The following is a 16,934-nucleotide window of genomic DNA, read 5'->3' as shown; positions in this document are numbered from 1 at the left end:
CTGAATTTACTAATACTTTGACCAAAGTATTAGTAAATAACAAACAAAGGCACAGGAACTCTCAGAAGTGTGAATTTTACTGTGTTGCCTTGGGCCATAGGGTTTTCAATGGTTTGGCAGCAGGATGACCAGATCACAACAGTAAAATATCGGGACACATTGGGGTGCCTTCAGCCCCACCCACAGTCCGCCCCCAATCCTGCACCCTCCCCGCTTGTCCCATCCCTGCGCCCTTCCTCATCCTGTGGCCCACTGCTGACTTGCTGCATCCCTCCTCAGTCCCCCACCCGCTGCTCGCCTCTTCACACCACCCGCCCACCGCTTGCTTGCCACTCGCCTTTTCATCCCCCCGCCCGACACTCACCCCTACAGTGCCGACTTCTCCTCTGCCCGTGGGTGCTAATCAAGCCCCCTGCCTCTTCCTGCCCCTGCACCGCCCTCACCCCACCCCAATTCAGCCCCCTTCCCCCAAGTCCCCGATCCTGCCCTGCCTCTTCTCCCCTACTCCCCTGAGCGCGCCACGTCTCCCGCTCCTCCCCTTTGCTCCCAGAAAGTTCTAATTGCTGCCAAACAGCTGCTAGGCGGTGGGAAGCTCTGGGAGGGAGGGGGTAGAACGGGGATGCAGCACGTTTGGGGGGGAGAAGGAGGCGAGGAGTGGGGAGCTAGGCTGCAATTTTTCCCGATGCTCCGGGGCTGGAGCACCCACAGAGTCGGCACCTCCCTCCCGCTCACCTCATTACCTGAATATCAGGACAAATGGCATCCCGATCGTACATTGATCGGAATACAGGACAAAAGGTTAAATATCGGGACAGTCTCAATTTTATGAGGACATCTGGTCACCCTATTTGGCAGTGAGTGTAAAATGGTACTGAGAATTTCCATGGTTTGTACCATTAAGCTCAGACTTTACCAGGAATTTGAGGATCTTACTGTAATACTACGACTTTTCTGATTTACCAAAAATCAGCCAGTATAAATTCCTTTGTTTTTCCCAGTACACCATTAGCTCAGTAGTTCTTACCATTCTGTTCTCCACCATTTTCTTCTTGGAAAGACAGACCAGCTGAAACACTGCAATGCAAATTAAAATAATGATAGCAATGAAGCCTTAAATTTAAAATAAAAATGAAGGATCTGTATGTATCTCCACTGAATGCATCCGATGAAGTGAGCTGCAGCTCATGAAAGCTTGTGCTCAAATAAATTTGTTAGTCTCTAAGGTGCCACAAGTCCTCCTTTTCTTTTTGCGGATACAGACTAACACGGCTGCTACTCTGGGATCTGTATGTGGTTCAAAAAATGTTTGACAAATTGTTGGTGTCTCCTTCCATTGATAGGAACCCTGATGGAGATGTCAGCCCGTGGTGCTACATTGCAGAGTGTGAGGATGGAGTGTATTGGAAATACTGTGAGATTCCGTCTTGCCGAAGTAAGAGAAAACATTATTCCAGGCCTGATTTACTCTTCTGTAGAGATTGACTGCCACGTGACAGTGGGTGATGGTTTAGTGACATTCACTAATGGGAACTAGAATAAAATCAAACACCTTTTTTTATCCACTTGTGACCTAAGCAAAATTTTTAATGCTGTTCTGCAGAGCTAAAGGCAAACTCACTGTACCCGTCATACCCCATCCACGGCCATAACTACTGAATTATGTTATTTACAGAAAAATACAGTAAAGGGATTAGCTCCAAATTTATGAAGTGCTGCTAGTTTCCTATAAATGTAGAAATGTTTGTTTATTAAAAATAAATAGTGAATAAATAATAAATAGGAAAGTATTAAGGTTCAAAAAATAAAAACAAAACAATTAAAAAAACAGCTGTTCATTATCACGTTCCTTAATGTAGTGTACTTATCTTAGAGAAAGTTTTTCCATAGTGCCTATCAACACAGGCCAAAATTTTTCATACCTGAGTGCCTAAAATTATGTAGCTAAATTTTCAAAACTCTCTGGCTAAATTATGAACTGAAATCCCCTAGATGCTAACAGGTACTTACAGCCAAATCCTTAGGCACCAATCCTGCATTTATGGCTTAACTTTACATGTGAGCAATCTCACTGATTTCAAGGGGACTACTTATGTGTGTATGTTAAGCATGTGCATTATGTATTTGCAGGCTCAGAGCCTTTGTCCTTACTCAGACACACTTCCAGTTTAAAAACTAAGTGAGTACAATATGATTTGGATTTTGCTCACCACTACTTCTTATAGGTATGTAAACAAGAGGATTGTACATGCTTACATAGTTAGACAACTAAATTTAAAAATTTGCTCTTAAGGCAAAAGGGCATTTTTATTTAGGTGACTCAGTGTGGATTGAGGAGTCTAACTTCAGAAAAGCAGGAATGAAAGTTTTGGTCTTAGTTTCGAGTTTAGAACCACAATGCATGATCCATAGTGGATTTTACTCATCACCTATCCAAGATACCAGAAGCTCTTCCATTTCTGAATTTCAGGGTACTTTCTTGATTTAAAGAGGGGCATCTGTGTTTTCTTTAAAGCCCACAGATCCTAGCAAATTATCTGGATTTGGCTCTAATAAAAAATAAATTGAAAAACAACTTTTCTGCCCATTTGTTCCACACAAATAAATCCTTTCAGTACTAGACCCAATAATTTTCCTTGTGGTGGGGAACAGAGGATTTAAATTTGGACATTTTTATTTGCACAGATAATCCCAGATTTACATTTACAAAATGTCCTTTTGACCAGTAGTAGCTGCTTCAAGCATTGCATTGAAATCAGATACTAGAAAAAGGAATTGCAGCAATTTTAGAACAAACCGTGCATTGCAAGCCCCTCCAGGTCTTAATGCAAATCTGATGATTTGTGCAGTTATTTAAGGCAGAAGAGCTTGTTTCTTCCCTTCTTCTTCTATTTCAGGCAGGCCTGAAGATAAGTCTCAGGCACACCGTAACTAGATTTGAAAAATACACCATCAGGATTCAGGTACCTTGGTGGAGGGATAGAGTGATTGGTGTGGAAATTCTTATTGATTGTTCAATTTTTAGAAAATTAATGAGTCTGTGTTTTAATTAATTAAATTAATGAGATCTGTGTATCTGTTTTCAATGCCTGATGAGACAAAGAATTTCTGGTAGTGTGATTTAACATAGTTTAGGACAAGTGGAATACAGGCAACATCAAGCCTTGGTAATTGCTTGGAGGGACTTGTGTAGTATTACTCCCATTTACAGATCACTATAACTAATTCCAAATCTATTGTTACAGTGTTTTCATGGAGATAATTACACCATATTTCAAGCCCAACAATATTTATGGTTAGTACTATGTGTCATGGAGAAGTATGTATCGATATGGTGCATTCAGAAGTATGCCATATAGAAGCAGCACTATTAAATGGGAATAAAAGCTTCTAGTCAAAAATGGCAGTAGTGATGGTTCCAGAATGTGCCTGGTCTCTCTTTCTCTCTATCCCCCACCTCTTCATTATGGCATGAACTTGTAAGAGGCTTGGAAATTGGTGTGATTAATTCAAAGGAGAAAAAGGCAAATGTCAGCATTAATTGAGTGCTCAAGCTCAACCCTGCTGAGAATAGCCCACCTTAATTAATTGGTCTCATTACAGTTGGTATGGCAACACCCATTTTTTCATGTTCTCTGTGTATATATATCTTCCTACTGTATTTTCCACTGCATGCATCTGATGAAATGGGTTTTAGCCCACAAAAGCTTTTGCCCAAGTAAGTCTGTTAGTCTCTAAGGTGCCACAAGTACTCCTTGTTTTTTTGCTGATACAGACTAACATGGCTACCACTCTGAAACCTATCAAGGAAGGACAGGTTCTTGTCATATGGAGAAGACCTGAAAGAAGACAATAACTGCTTCTAAATCCTTCAGACAATATGCTTCGAAGTGGCAGTAGCTTGGTGGTGTTCCTTTCTCTTTGGTAATGGGATTACTATGAAATTCAAGAGAGAGACCAAATTACAGCAGATTACACTAGTTAACCAAATCAGAGTCACCTCGGTCCATCCCTCCGAATTGTCTCACCAAATGTATGAGGTTGCTGAAGGAAGCATGTTGGATGGCATGGCAGCTTTTCTCATCTCAGTTTCATTTCATTGGTGGAAATGTAATTCCTCGGCATGTGTAACATAGTCTAACACAGAAATTGGCAGAGTGGTGAATAATGATGGGACAGGTCAGTTATATAGACAGATATGGATCACTTGGTATTATGGGCTCATCTGAAGAACTTGCATTTTAACACTGCAACATCTAAGCACAAAGAATGTAGGCCACACTTACAAGATGTGAGACAGTATACTATAATGCACTGACACTGAAAAGGAGCACTCAGAGAAGACAAGGCCATTGTGGAGAAGCTAAATGAATTATTTGCATTGGTCTTCACTGCAGAGGATGTGAGGGAGACTCTCACACCTGAGCCATTCTTTTTAGGTGAGAAATTTGAGGAAATGTCCCAGATTGAGGTATCAGTAGAGGAAGCTTTGGAGCAAATTGATAAATTAAACAGTAATAAGTCACCAGGACCAGATGGTCTTCTCTCAGGAGTTCTACTGAAACTCAAATATGAAATTGCAGGACTACTAACTGTGGTTTGTAACCCTATCACTTAAATCAGCTTCTGTACCAGATGACTGAAGGATAGCTAATGTGATGCCAATTTTTAAAACGGGCTGCAGAGGTGATCCCAGCAATTACTGGCCAGTAAGCCTGACTTCAGTAACTGCCAAACTGGTTGAAACTGTAGTAAAGAACAGAATTATCAGACACATAGATGAACGTATTTTGTTGGGACACAGTCAACACAGCTATATCCTAGAATCATAAAATATCAGGGTTGGAAGGGACCTCAGAAGATCATCTAGTCCAACCCCCTGCTCAAGGCAGGACCAATCTCTAACTAAATCAACCCATCCAGGGCTTTGTCAAGCCTGACCTTAAAAACCTCTAAGGAAGGAGATTCCACCATCTCCCTAGGTAACCCATTCCAGTGCTTCACCACCCTCCTAATGAAAAAGTTTTTCCTAATATCCAACCTAAACCTCCCCCATTGCAACTTAAGACCATTACTTTTTGTTGTGTCTTCTGCTACAATCTATCAGAACAGTCTAGATCCATCCTCTTTGGAACCCCCTTTCAGGTAGTTGAAAGCCGCTATCAAATCCCCCCTCATTCTTCTCTTCTGCAGGCTAAATAATCCCAGTTCCCTCAGCCTCTCCTCATAAGTCACGTGCTGCAGCCCCCTAATCATTTTTGTTGCCCTCCGCTGGATTCTTTCCAATTTTTCCACATCCTTCTTGTAGTGTGAGGCTCAAAACTGGACACAGTATTCCAGATGTGACCTCACCAATGCCGAATAGAGGGGAATGATCACATCCCTCGATCTCCTGGCATAGGGGTTGGGGGGTAATAGGTGCTTATGTAAGAAAAAGCTCCAAAAATTGGGACTGTCCCTATAAAATCGGGACATCTGGTTATCCTATCTGTAGCAGTGCATGGGATTCTTCCATCCTAAGTGCAGGACTCTGCACTTGTCCTTGTTGAACCTCATCAGATTCTTTTGGCCCAATCCTCCAATTTGTCTAGGTCCCTCTGTATCCTATCCCTACCTATAACAGGGTATCCTATCCCTATCCATATAACAGGGTTCAAAAAAGAATTAGGTAAGTTCATGCATGATAGGTCCATCAATGGCTATTAGACAAGATGGTCAGGGAATGCAACCCCATGCTCTGGGCGTCCCGAAGCCTCTGATTGCCAGATGCTGGGATTGAATGACAGGGGATGGATCATTTGATAATTGCCCTGTTTTATTCATTCCATCTGAAGCATCTGGCACTGGCCGCTCTCAGAAGACAGGATACTGGGCTGGATGCTAAGTTCGCTCTAAGCTGTACAGCCATGCAGCTGCCTATTAAGTGCTGCGCAGGCGCTCAGGGCTGCGGCAGGGAGAGATGCTTCTCCCCAAGCTCCAGACCTGCCACGGTGCCCCTCTCCCTAGCCCTGACCTAGCTCAGCCCTGGACCTACCTCAGCTGGGGGACAGCCGCCCCTCCCCCAGCCCTGACCCAGCCCAACTCCGAACCTGCCACAGCCAGGGGACAGGCACCCCTACCCTGACCCAGCGCAGCACTGAACCTGTCGCAATGGGGAGAGGGACCTCACTCCCCAGCCCAGGTGCTGCTGCGGGGAGAGAGAGCTGGGGAGGAGTCCTCTCTCCCCACCGTAGCCCCGGGGAGCTCCACTGCACCCCATACCCCTCATCCCCAGCCCCACCCCAGAGCCCACACCCCCAGCCTGAGCCCTCATCCCTCTTTATCTGTTGGTCTTGAACAATCAGTAATATCTACTGTGAATGAGCCTGAATACAAATCCCAAAAGTCAAGGCTCTATAGTCTGTATGTCATTTTATCAATCACATTTGCTTTTTAGCTAACCCTGTTTGGTTGTTGTCTGTTGTGATGTCCCAATAAATTCTTATATAAAAGAAGTGGGCCAGTTTGACTCCCATTACATTTATTAGCTTCCCTAATTGGTAGAGACATAAATTCATGCTGGAAGAACTAAGCATGACGCATGTTAGACTGAAATTGAGTTGCTTTAGTCATTCAGATCTTCTCTACACTAAGGCAATGATGCAAAAGTTTCCCGTAATTCCTGAATGTAGATAGGGCCTCAGAGTGCAGGGATGGTATTCATTAATGATACGTAACTTTACAGTTTTTCTCAATATAAGCAATTCTTTGCATTGTGCTTGCAGCCTTCAGTGTGTCTTAGATCAACAGAAAAACTGTCACATATTGGTGTTTACCTTGGGAGTCTCCCACCACTTCATCCCAATACAGTATAAACAAGTGTATACTAAAAAGGTACTTTCAAACAATTGCAATCTGCTAAAATGGAGACACTGTACTAAGAACCACATTCTGTGATCTGTCACTTAGCCACTACATATTTGGTGAAAAAACATTGTTTCCAAATCAGAGTCCCCAGGGGAAAACACACACAGCCTTGTGTGTTGTCATTTCCATATCGAACACTCTGTGGTGACCCTGCCACAGCAATTCAATGGTAACCTATGGCTGGGGGGGAACCCGAATGACAACCATAGATTGGATGGTCATATTAAAATGATATTTGACACATAGGGCTCTGTTCTTCAAAGTGCTGAGCGCTGAGATCCCAATTCATCAAAGTATTTCAGTGTACGAGAAGCAAATGATAGTTCCACTGAATTCAGTAGGACTCCTCACATGCTTCTAGTTAAGAATATGCTTAAGTGGTTTGCTGGATTGGGGCCAGAATGCTCAGCACCCTGAAAGAATTGAACCATCATTTAGGATTAACTGCCAATCCTAGACTAGATTGATGCCTCTCAGTGAGCCACAGTTGGCTCCAAATCCGTCACATTCCTTTTGTTAGTCAGAGATTGGAGTGCTGAGGTACAATGGGACCCTACAGGGGCTCACTAGCTATACAATGTTACCCTAGTGACATGTTTGTTTGTTGTTTTTTAGTTAGAGAATTTAATAATTTACCAACCGGGAGGTTCCCACCGTTAAAGCTAACTCAAAGCATATTTTTAATGTGCTGTTTTAGGAATTCCCAAAGTCCCATGGGTGAAGTGAGCTAGGATGGTATTACAGGAAGTATTTGTTGGACAATGTAATAATGCACCCTACAGAAATTTGAGATGTCTCTGCAGGTGTTCTATCAAGCTGGACTCAGCTGGAGAAGAGCTCCAGGTGAAAATTACCTATGATACATTAATTCAGGCAGTATCTTGAAGTCTCAGTAATTATATGTTCATTGCTGCATGGTACTTCAGAGCCCTAGCTAGAGTACTTATCTATATACAATATTAATACTGAAAATTTTAGCTGTATTTTAAGACTTAAAACAGTATTTTTATGAACACTAAACCAGAACAGCATTAATTACTCAAACAAAACTACAAATACTAGAATTTTCTCCTCCCCAGCTCTTCTGTTTTCTTAATCTCTCACCTATAGTGAGACATACTAGACGTAGACATAATTGTTCTTGGGAAGAATATGGCAATATACAATTCAATATATTCATTAATCACTAACAGCTACACTAAAGCAGCCCCTAAAAATTAAGAAATGTTCATCCTTTGCCTTCTGTTTTTTTACTTGTATTCATCCCTTTCTGCCTTACTGTCATGTAGCTTTGCTCCTCTTGTGTCAACATTAAACTTACTATATACTGCCTCTTCTGTGTCTGGCGTTTGATCAGGTCCAAAAAATATAAAGTTCCACTGTTTTGTTACCTGAATAATTACTGGATTTACATGCTGTTGTCAGTTTTTGTGGGACCTGGAATGTTCTCGTCTGTTTTTTTTTTTTTTTTTGCTTTTACCAATGAATATTAAAAAGCTCCATGAAGAAACCAGGCATCAATCTGTATTATAGCTGCATCCTAAAACTATATTGTTCCCAGTTTGGCCTGTTATGAGTGATTTGTGAAGTAAATGAATCAGTGTTTCTTTGGACTCATTGAGATGGCAACAAGAAAATGAGAATAAAAAATTTCTTTTTGTCTGTACATTATGCACACAACAAACGAGGATTCCACACTTCAGCAAAGAGAACTCTGCACCATGGACACTGGGTCTCAGTCTAACTTATTTATCCATTTATCTCTATCAGCATCCTTAAAGCATAGAAAGCTATTGTGCAGTCCAGCACTGACATTTTTTACCATTAATCTGATTGTACTGGTAGGTCTGGGCCTTGTGTCAGGAATGTCAGACTCCTGGCATTAAGCAGTTAAACAAAAACACCTGCACTTATGAGCCCTTCAGAAAGACAAATTGCACTGACTTGTCTCTATTCTACTCCGACTTTGTCTCTCTTTAGTATATTATGCTTGCATCAATGGCTCCACTGCAATGGAAACTCGTGTTACCGTTTCCCCAAGTCATGAAAGGGCTCAAATGATGCTACTTTACTGTATTACTCTGCCAATAGTGTGGGCGTGATTAGGTCTGAGTACTGCTGTGCTCTACTGAAGTCAGTACCAGGTAAAAGATTTACCCTTTGAAAACTCCCATCTAAAGATGTGGATTGAATAGAAAATATCTGGAGTAAGAGGCATTAGAATCAGGGTCAGTATAAACCAGACACTGAAATCGTGTTTAGATTCTTCTCCCAAAGGCCTAATTGGCTGAAGGGAGGTGTCTTATTTGTGATGGTCCATCTCGCTTGTGCGAGAACTGTCAGAGAAAGGACATTGCTGCATCCACTCCTGCTAGTTCCTCTGTAGTGGGAGTACCACTTCACAATAGATAGTGTTGAAGGCTGCTGAGATATCAAGAGTGTGAATATGGAGGTGTGGCCCCAGTTCAAAGCCATTAGTACAGTCATCCATCAGAGCAGAGGGCTAGCCTTTTGCCATGTCCTGACTTCAAGCCTGACCTGAGGGGCTCAGGATGCTGTGGGAAGTTAAATACTGCTGGACCTTGTATGATGGCTACAACCTTTTCCATAACTTTGTTCAGGCAGGGGGTTGGAAACAGAGTGGTAGTTTGCAAGGCCCCCTGCATTAAGTGCAGACTTGTGCAGAATCAACCAGACTATTGCGGGTTTCCAGGTGGCTAATAAGGAGACACTGACGAAGCCAGTTACAGGGCCCTATTGTACTTTGCTTGCCTTCATATGAGATGGTGATTAGACAACTCTGTCTTCCAGTGGTAGAAATAAAATCATGGATGGCTGAAGAGCAGTGGTTGTAACTGAGCATGGGGAAGCTAGTGGTGCTGCTAGGAGAATGGAACGTAAATAATAAACTTGCAGGTGCACGGACTTCACACTTGACTGAAGACATCTGACTGTTGATTGTCAAGGCAATATAAAGCCTCAGGGTCTTGTTGGACTCCTTGCTGTTCCTGGACATATTTGCATCAATTATGAGGAATGATTTATACTATCTTCAAGTGGCCAGAAAACTGCTTTTTTTCTTCTCAGAGGATATATCACTATGTTTATCACCTCCAGACTAGACTACTACTACCTTTTGATTATGTATACTCCAGAGCAGTGACCGGGATCAGAAAGCATACTGCAACTATTGGGTCCTAATGCAACACAGATAGTTAATAACAGTAGACACTCTGATGGGCATAGGAATGTGGTTCAGATGAAACAAGAACAGGAAGCAACCCAGCAGTGAATGATCAGCTGGGGTTTATACCTGGAACTTCTCATAAACATAACATACTAAGCCATCTGGCCAACTACAGACACTAGTACTTTCATTTGCTACTATATATATCAAGTAAGTATCTGAAAGAATCATTTTTCACAAATATGTTGTGAACCACGTTAATTCTTCCTGAGCTATATGGTTAGTAAGTGATGCAGGGAAGGATAGGGCTTTGAGATAGCAGAGAGAGAGGAATAGTTCTCTGCATGAATAAGGGGAGATGGAGGAAGAGGAATTTAGGTTAGCAAAAGGCTTCCTTCCAACCTACTTAGAAAACCAAGTAACTTGTTCTGTAGCTTGATACCCTTCTTAGTGCCACTCATGCAGCTTGATAAATCCTCAGAGTATTAGATTGCTGCATTGCTAATTTAACAGCCAAGTGGCTAGAATGGCCATGACTGTGGGCATGGATCTGTATGAAAAGGTCTTATTCAAATCTAAAGATCTTCAATATTTTGCCTATAAGACATCTAAGGCCTGATTTTCAGAGGTGGTGGACACCATTACCTCCAATTGATTTCAATGAGAGCATTCTGATAAATAGATTTTACAGTATTTTAAGCTGGACTCCCTGAAATTGAGGCAATCAAAATTAGTTAGGACCTCTGAAAATTTGATCTAGAGTAGTTATAGAAAGGAAATAATGAAGGTATAAACTGACCCCTTTAGCACCAAAGGACACAAACAGCCTGGCATTTGGAGCAGGGCACTTGGATTTACATGCTCTATTACTATCAGCAGGGGAATGATTTATCCCGCTGTGCCAACTAGCCTTTAGCTGTTATTTTGGTATCTGGAACTGCTAATTGATGGTCATGTGCACTATGTTGAGTGTATCTTGGAAAATACAGTATGTTATCCCCAGACACACAAGTTGTCTGGATTCTCTATGCCTCCTTCAGACTACTCTGCAAAAGTATCATACAGGGGGAATCCTAGGTGGAGGGAGTCCTCTCTCTGTTGGGCACCAGCACAAACTCTTTTAGCAAATGTTGCTCACTTTGAATAGACACGAGGGAATTAAAAGGGAAACAGTGTCACTGGGTTTGTCCCTTGTCCACCCCACATTGACATGGTCCATAATCTTAATTACTAGGATGAGTTTTTGTGCTCATGCATTAGGTTCTAACTATACTGGAGCTACAGCCAGGTCTAATGCTGGCAGATGCTATTCAGCTTTCTGCCATGTGCAACATCCCTCAATCCTGAATTCAGCCAGACCTCAGACAGAACCTGGTGCTATTATTCCAGTCCTGGGCCTGCCTGGGTGAAGAGTAGTGTATAGTGGTAGGCTGACTCCAATGCAATGTTCACTATATAGTACAGCAGATGAGAATGACATCTTCATTGATGTTAGATGAAAAGAAGTCTCTATTAACAAGGTATCAACTTTAATTTCTTGTACTCCCAGCACCCACTTATGATTACATGGCAATGAAGTATCCTGGCAAATAGCACAGATTCAATAGCTCCGTGGACTCCACTTTGGAAGACTGCTATTGTATGTCCATAGTGAATAAAATAGTTTGAATAGAAGCCATATTTCTTAACAGTTCCTCATTACAATGCACATCATTCATTCCAAATCCAAATTTACCCTGATCCCACTCAAACCTAGTGTAATATTCCTGTTTATTATTGCTGAAATCAGGAATGCTGAATAATGAAATTATCTTAGGAGCTTATGTGGCCCCTATTACCATAGTATCCGAACCTGATTATAAAATAGGGTGTGTATGTATTCAGGAATGAAGCCCACCTCATTTCTTGTCTCCTTGTCTTCTGCTGTGTTTGATGGGCCTTTTTCATATTTTCTAAAGGCCAGTGTCATACAGCTGGAGCTTGCTAATATGAGATCTATGCTAAAAGTTGTGCAGAGGCCTCAAGGTTACATATGAAATCCTTTGTATCATAGTGTACTCATGGACACACATCTAGAATATTTGTTCTCCATAATTCTTTCCAGTGCCTGGGAATCTTGGCTGTTACAAGGACTATGGAGATCCCCCTCTTACTGGCATCAGTGAGACCTCAAACAAACTCACTATCCAAACCTGCATCAGCTTCTGCCGAAATCAGCAGTTCAAGGTAATTTCTCTGCTCTCCATTTACAGAGAGGTTTTTTTTTTTAAAATGGGAAAGGATGACACACACACAGATCTCTGCTGTATTTCTGGTGCCTTCTTTTCTTGCCCCAAGAAACCCAGCCTCTCACTTCCTCTCACTCTAGGGAGCCCAGCCTCTCTCCTGCTTATCCAGGATAGCTTGGGTATAAGCCAAAAAAGTTATATTTTGACTGCCAGGAGGAGATGTCTGCAGACATGTGAATACTTTTGTATGCTTACACTTCATTAATGTAACAACCCTCCCCTCCTTCCTCTGCACAGGCTTTCTCACCAGCCCTAAATGGCACCCCTGAAGCTCAGTCATCTGCAGAACACCCTGCCAGCTTTCTCCTGGCCTGCTCTTAATCATTCTCCTCCAAATGGTACACTCCTTGCTGTCCCCTTTATGCCCTGACAACCTGCTATCTGTGTTCCCCAAATGTCAACCCTTCCTGTCTAAAGTCTCTTTGTTATCACAGTTTGCAGGCATGGAGTCAGGCTATGCCTGTTTCTGTGGGAATAACCCTGACTATTGGCGCTATGGGGAGGCAGTCAGCACAGAATGCAACAGTGTCTGTTTTGGCGACCATACCCAACCCTGTGGTGGCGACGGCAGGGTCATCCTCTTTGACAGTAAGTATTTAAATGGGCTCAGCATCTCTGAAAGGGGAGGCTTCAAATACTTAGCAAATCAGGGAAAAGAATCATCAAGGAATTTGAGCACTACTGGTCATAAAACAATGCAAGACCCTCCCCCCCCCAGTAGGGCTCAACTGTAGGGCAGCTGAGGCCCTGTCTGGCTCAGAAAAATGAGAACATGAATTCAGAGTAAAATTAATTAACCTTCATTCCAATTCTGTGAATGAATTGGCAAATCTCTTCCAATAAATGATACTTGCTCAGACAACTGCTTCATGCTCCAGGCACTGTGGTGCACTTTTCCACAAAGGGCTCTAAAGTGGCTGTCATCTATGACACAGCACTGAAGGGCACTTTCAGATCTGCCCTTAATTAATGAATGCATGTGCAACTAAGGTACGTGATAATCTTCAATAATCCCATCAGACACCTTAATTGGTACACATCAGCTCAACTTTTAATAAATAGTGTTATGTTCAGTCTGGTAAAGGAGAAAGGGGAACCCAGCAGAGATTTACCTGGAGCTATGGGAAGTGGTGGGAGTTCCACTTTTTACCCTAAAAATAATTAGGTGTAATTATAAATCTAGTTACTAATTTTTGATTAAAGGAAAAACAGAATAGTTGACCATAAACCTTATTTTCTTACTTACATAGTAAAAGAGGATGTCGGAGATACAAGACAACAAAATGTAGTAGACATGTCAGTGGAGCAGCATGTTACATCAAGGGAATGAGTTATATTTCCTTAATGCTACACACCCAAAGGACTTCTCACTCGCACACTCTCTCTCTCTATAAATACCAGTTCCAGTTGCGTAACCTTCCAGACTAAGAGTGAAATTAAGCCCTGTAGTAACAGTGTAGTATCATTGACTTCAGTGGAGTTGCACCAATTAAATAAGGTCTGAATTCTGTCCTGAATACAGGACCCTTCAATTTATGTACAAGTGTGGTATAAGGTACAACCTTTTTCTTCATCTACACAATGATACCAAACCTTAGGACAAACTTCCACATAGTTGCTTCTCTTCACAGTATGGGTTTGAAAAGTTACTAAGTCCACAGTTTGCTCTAACACTGAAATGTGGGGGTTGTGTTAGCTATCTTAGAAGATTAGGGTTGGAAGAGACCGCAGGAGGTAATCTAGTCCAACCCCCTGCTCAAATCAGGACCAAACTCCAACTATCGGAAGCCTGTATCCCAAGAAAGGGGAAAAAATTCATAGGAAGGAGTTGTAGACCAAGCTGGATGAGCAAGCATCTTAGAGAGGTGATTAAGAAGAAGCAGAAAGCATACAGGGAGTGGAAGATGGGAGGGATCAGCAAGGAAAGCTACCTAATTGAGGTCAGAACATGTAGGGATCAAGTGAGACAGGCTAAAAGTCGAGTAGAGTTGGACCTTGCAAAGGGAATTAAAACCAATAGTAAAAGGTTCTATAGCCATATAAATAAGAAGAAAACTAAAAAGGAAGAAGTGGGGCCGCTTAACACTGAGGATGGAATGGAGGTTAAAGATAATCTAGGCATGGCCCAATATCTAAACAAATACTTTGCCTCAGTCTTTAATAAGGCTAAAGAGGATCTTGGGGATAATGGTAGCATGACAAATGGGAAGGAGGATATAGAGGTAGATATTACCATATCAGAGGTAGAAGCGAAACTGAAACAGCTTAATGGGACTAAATCAGGGGGCCCAGATAATCTTCATCCAAGAATATTAAAGGAATTGGCACCTGAAATTGCAAGCCCATTAGCAAGAATTTTTAATGTATCTGTAAACTCAGGAATAGTACCGAATGATTGGAGAATTGCTAATATAGTTCCTATTTTTAAGAAAAGAAAAAAAAGTGATCCGGGTAACTACAGGCCAGTTAGTTTGACATCTGTAGTATGCTAGGTCCTGGAAAAAATTTTGAAGGAGAAATTAGTTAAGGACATTGAAGTCAATGGTAAATGGGACAAAATACAACATGGTTTTACAAAAGGTAGATCGTGCCAAACCAACCTAATCTCCTTTTTTGAAAAAGTAACAGATTTTTTAGATAAAGGAAATGCAGTGGATCTAATTTACCTAAATTTCAGTAAGGCATTTGATACCATGCCACATGGGGAATTATTAGTTAAATTGGAGAAGATGGGGATCAATATCAACATCAAAAGGTGATGAAGTGAGCTGTAGCTCACGAAAGCTTATGCTCTAATAAATTTGTTAGTCTCTAAGGTGCCACAAGTACTCCTTTTCTTTTTATCAAAAGGTGGATAAGGAATTGGTTAAAGGGGAGACTGCAACGGGTCCTACTGAAAGGCGAACTGTCAGGTTGGAGGGAGGTTACCAGTGGAGTTCCTCAGGGATCGGTTTTGGGACCAATCTTATTTAATCTTTTTATTACTGACCTTGGCACAAAAAGTGGGAGTGTGCTAATAAAGTTTGCAGATGATACAAAGCTGGGAGGTATTGCCAATTCGGAGAAGGATCGGGATATTATACAGGAGGATCTGGATTACCTTGTAAACTGGAGTAATAGTAATAGGATGAAATTTAATAGTGAGAAGTGTAAGGTTATGCATTTAGGGATTAATAACAAGAATTTTAGCTATAAGTTGGGGACACATCAATTAGAAGTAACAGAAGAGGAGAAGGACCTTGGAGTATTGGTTGATCATAGGATGACTATGAGCTGCCAATGTGATATGGCTGTGAAAAAAGTTAATGCGGTTTTGGGATGCATCAGGAGAGGCATTTCCAGTAGGGATAAGGAGGTTTTAGTACCGTTATACAAGGCACTGGTGAGACCTCACCTAGAATACTGTGTGCAGTTCTGGTCTCCCATGTTTAAAAAGGATGAATTCAAACTGGAGCAGGTACAGAGAAGGGCTACTAGGATGATCCGAGGAATGGAAAACTTGTCTTATGAAAGGAGACTTAAAGAGCTTGGCTTGTTTAGCCTAACTAAAAGAAGGTTGAGGGGAGATATGATTGCTCTCTATAAATATATCAGAGGGATAAATACAGGAGAGGGAGAGGAATTATTTAACCTCAGCACCAATGTGGACACAAGAACAAATGGGTATAAACTGGCCACCAGGAAGTTTAGACTTGAAATCAGACGAAGGTTTTTAACCATCAGAGGAGTGAAGTTTTGGAATAGCCTTCCAAGGGAAGCAGTGGGGGCAAAAGATCTATCTGGCTTTAAGATTCTATTCGATAAGTTTATGGAGGAGATGGTATGATGGGATAATGGGATTTTGGTAAGTAATTGATCTTTAAATATTCAAGGTAAATAGGCCAAATCCCCTGAGATGGGATATTAGATGGATGGGATCTGAGTTACTATAGAAAATTCTTTCCTGGGTATCTGGCTGGTGAATCTTGCCCATATGCTCAGGGTTTAGCTGATTGCCATATTTGGGGTCGGGAAGGAATTTTCCTCCAGGGCAGATTGGAGAGGCCCTGGAGGTTTTTCGCCTTCCTCTGTAGCATGGGGCATGGTTGACTTGAGGGAGGCTTCTCTGCTCCTTGAAGTCTTTGAACCATGATTTAAGGACTTCAATAGCTCAGACATGGGTGAGGTTTTTCATAGGAGTGGGTGGGTGAGATTCTGTGGCCTGCGCTGTGCAGGAGGTCGGACTAGATGATCAGAATGGTCCCTTCTGACCTTAGTATCTATGAATCTATGAATCTATAAATCATCCCAGCCAAGCTTTGTCAAGACAGGCCTTAAAAACCTTCAAAGATGGAGATTCCACCAACTCCCTAGGTAATCCATTCCAGTGTTTCACCACCCTCCTAGTGAAATAGTTTTTCCTAATATCCAACCTAGACCTCCCCCACTGCAACTTGAGACCACTGCTCCTTGTTCTGTCATCTGCCACCACTGAGAATAGTTTAGCTCCATCATCTTTGGACCTCTTCTTCAGGTAGTTGAAGGCTGCTATCAAATCCCCCTTCACTCTTCTCTTC

General features: G+C 41.9%; 1 protein-coding gene across 10 annotated transcripts in view; it reads left to right on the top strand.

Annotated features, from left to right (window-relative positions):
- Positions 1–16,934, top strand: part of KREMEN1 (kringle containing transmembrane protein 1) — a 136,678-nt gene that overhangs the window by 100,082 nt on the left and 19,662 nt on the right. For 9 of the 10 annotated variants that reach the window (XM_043497767.1, XM_043497770.1, XM_043497769.1 and 6 more), the window contains 3 exons: positions 1,341–1,432; positions 12,195–12,316; positions 12,813–12,966. In XM_043497767.1, coding sequence (XP_043353702.1) covers positions 1,341–1,432; positions 12,195–12,316; positions 12,813–12,966 — 368 coding nt within the window. Of the gene's footprint in view, positions 1–1,340; positions 1,433–12,194; positions 12,317–12,615; positions 12,717–12,812; positions 12,967–16,934 lie in introns of those variants that run through there. The other variant, XM_043497773.1, reaches the window with a different exon arrangement.

Source organism: Dermochelys coriacea, chromosome 15, assembly GCF_009764565.3.
Source record: "Dermochelys coriacea isolate rDerCor1 chromosome 15, rDerCor1.pri.v4, whole genome shotgun sequence".
Lineage (NCBI taxonomy): Eukaryota > Metazoa > Chordata > Testudines > Dermochelyidae > Dermochelys > Dermochelys coriacea.
The sequence above is the reverse complement of the archived record's forward strand: the minus strand, read 5'-3'. Positions and strand labels throughout refer to the sequence as shown.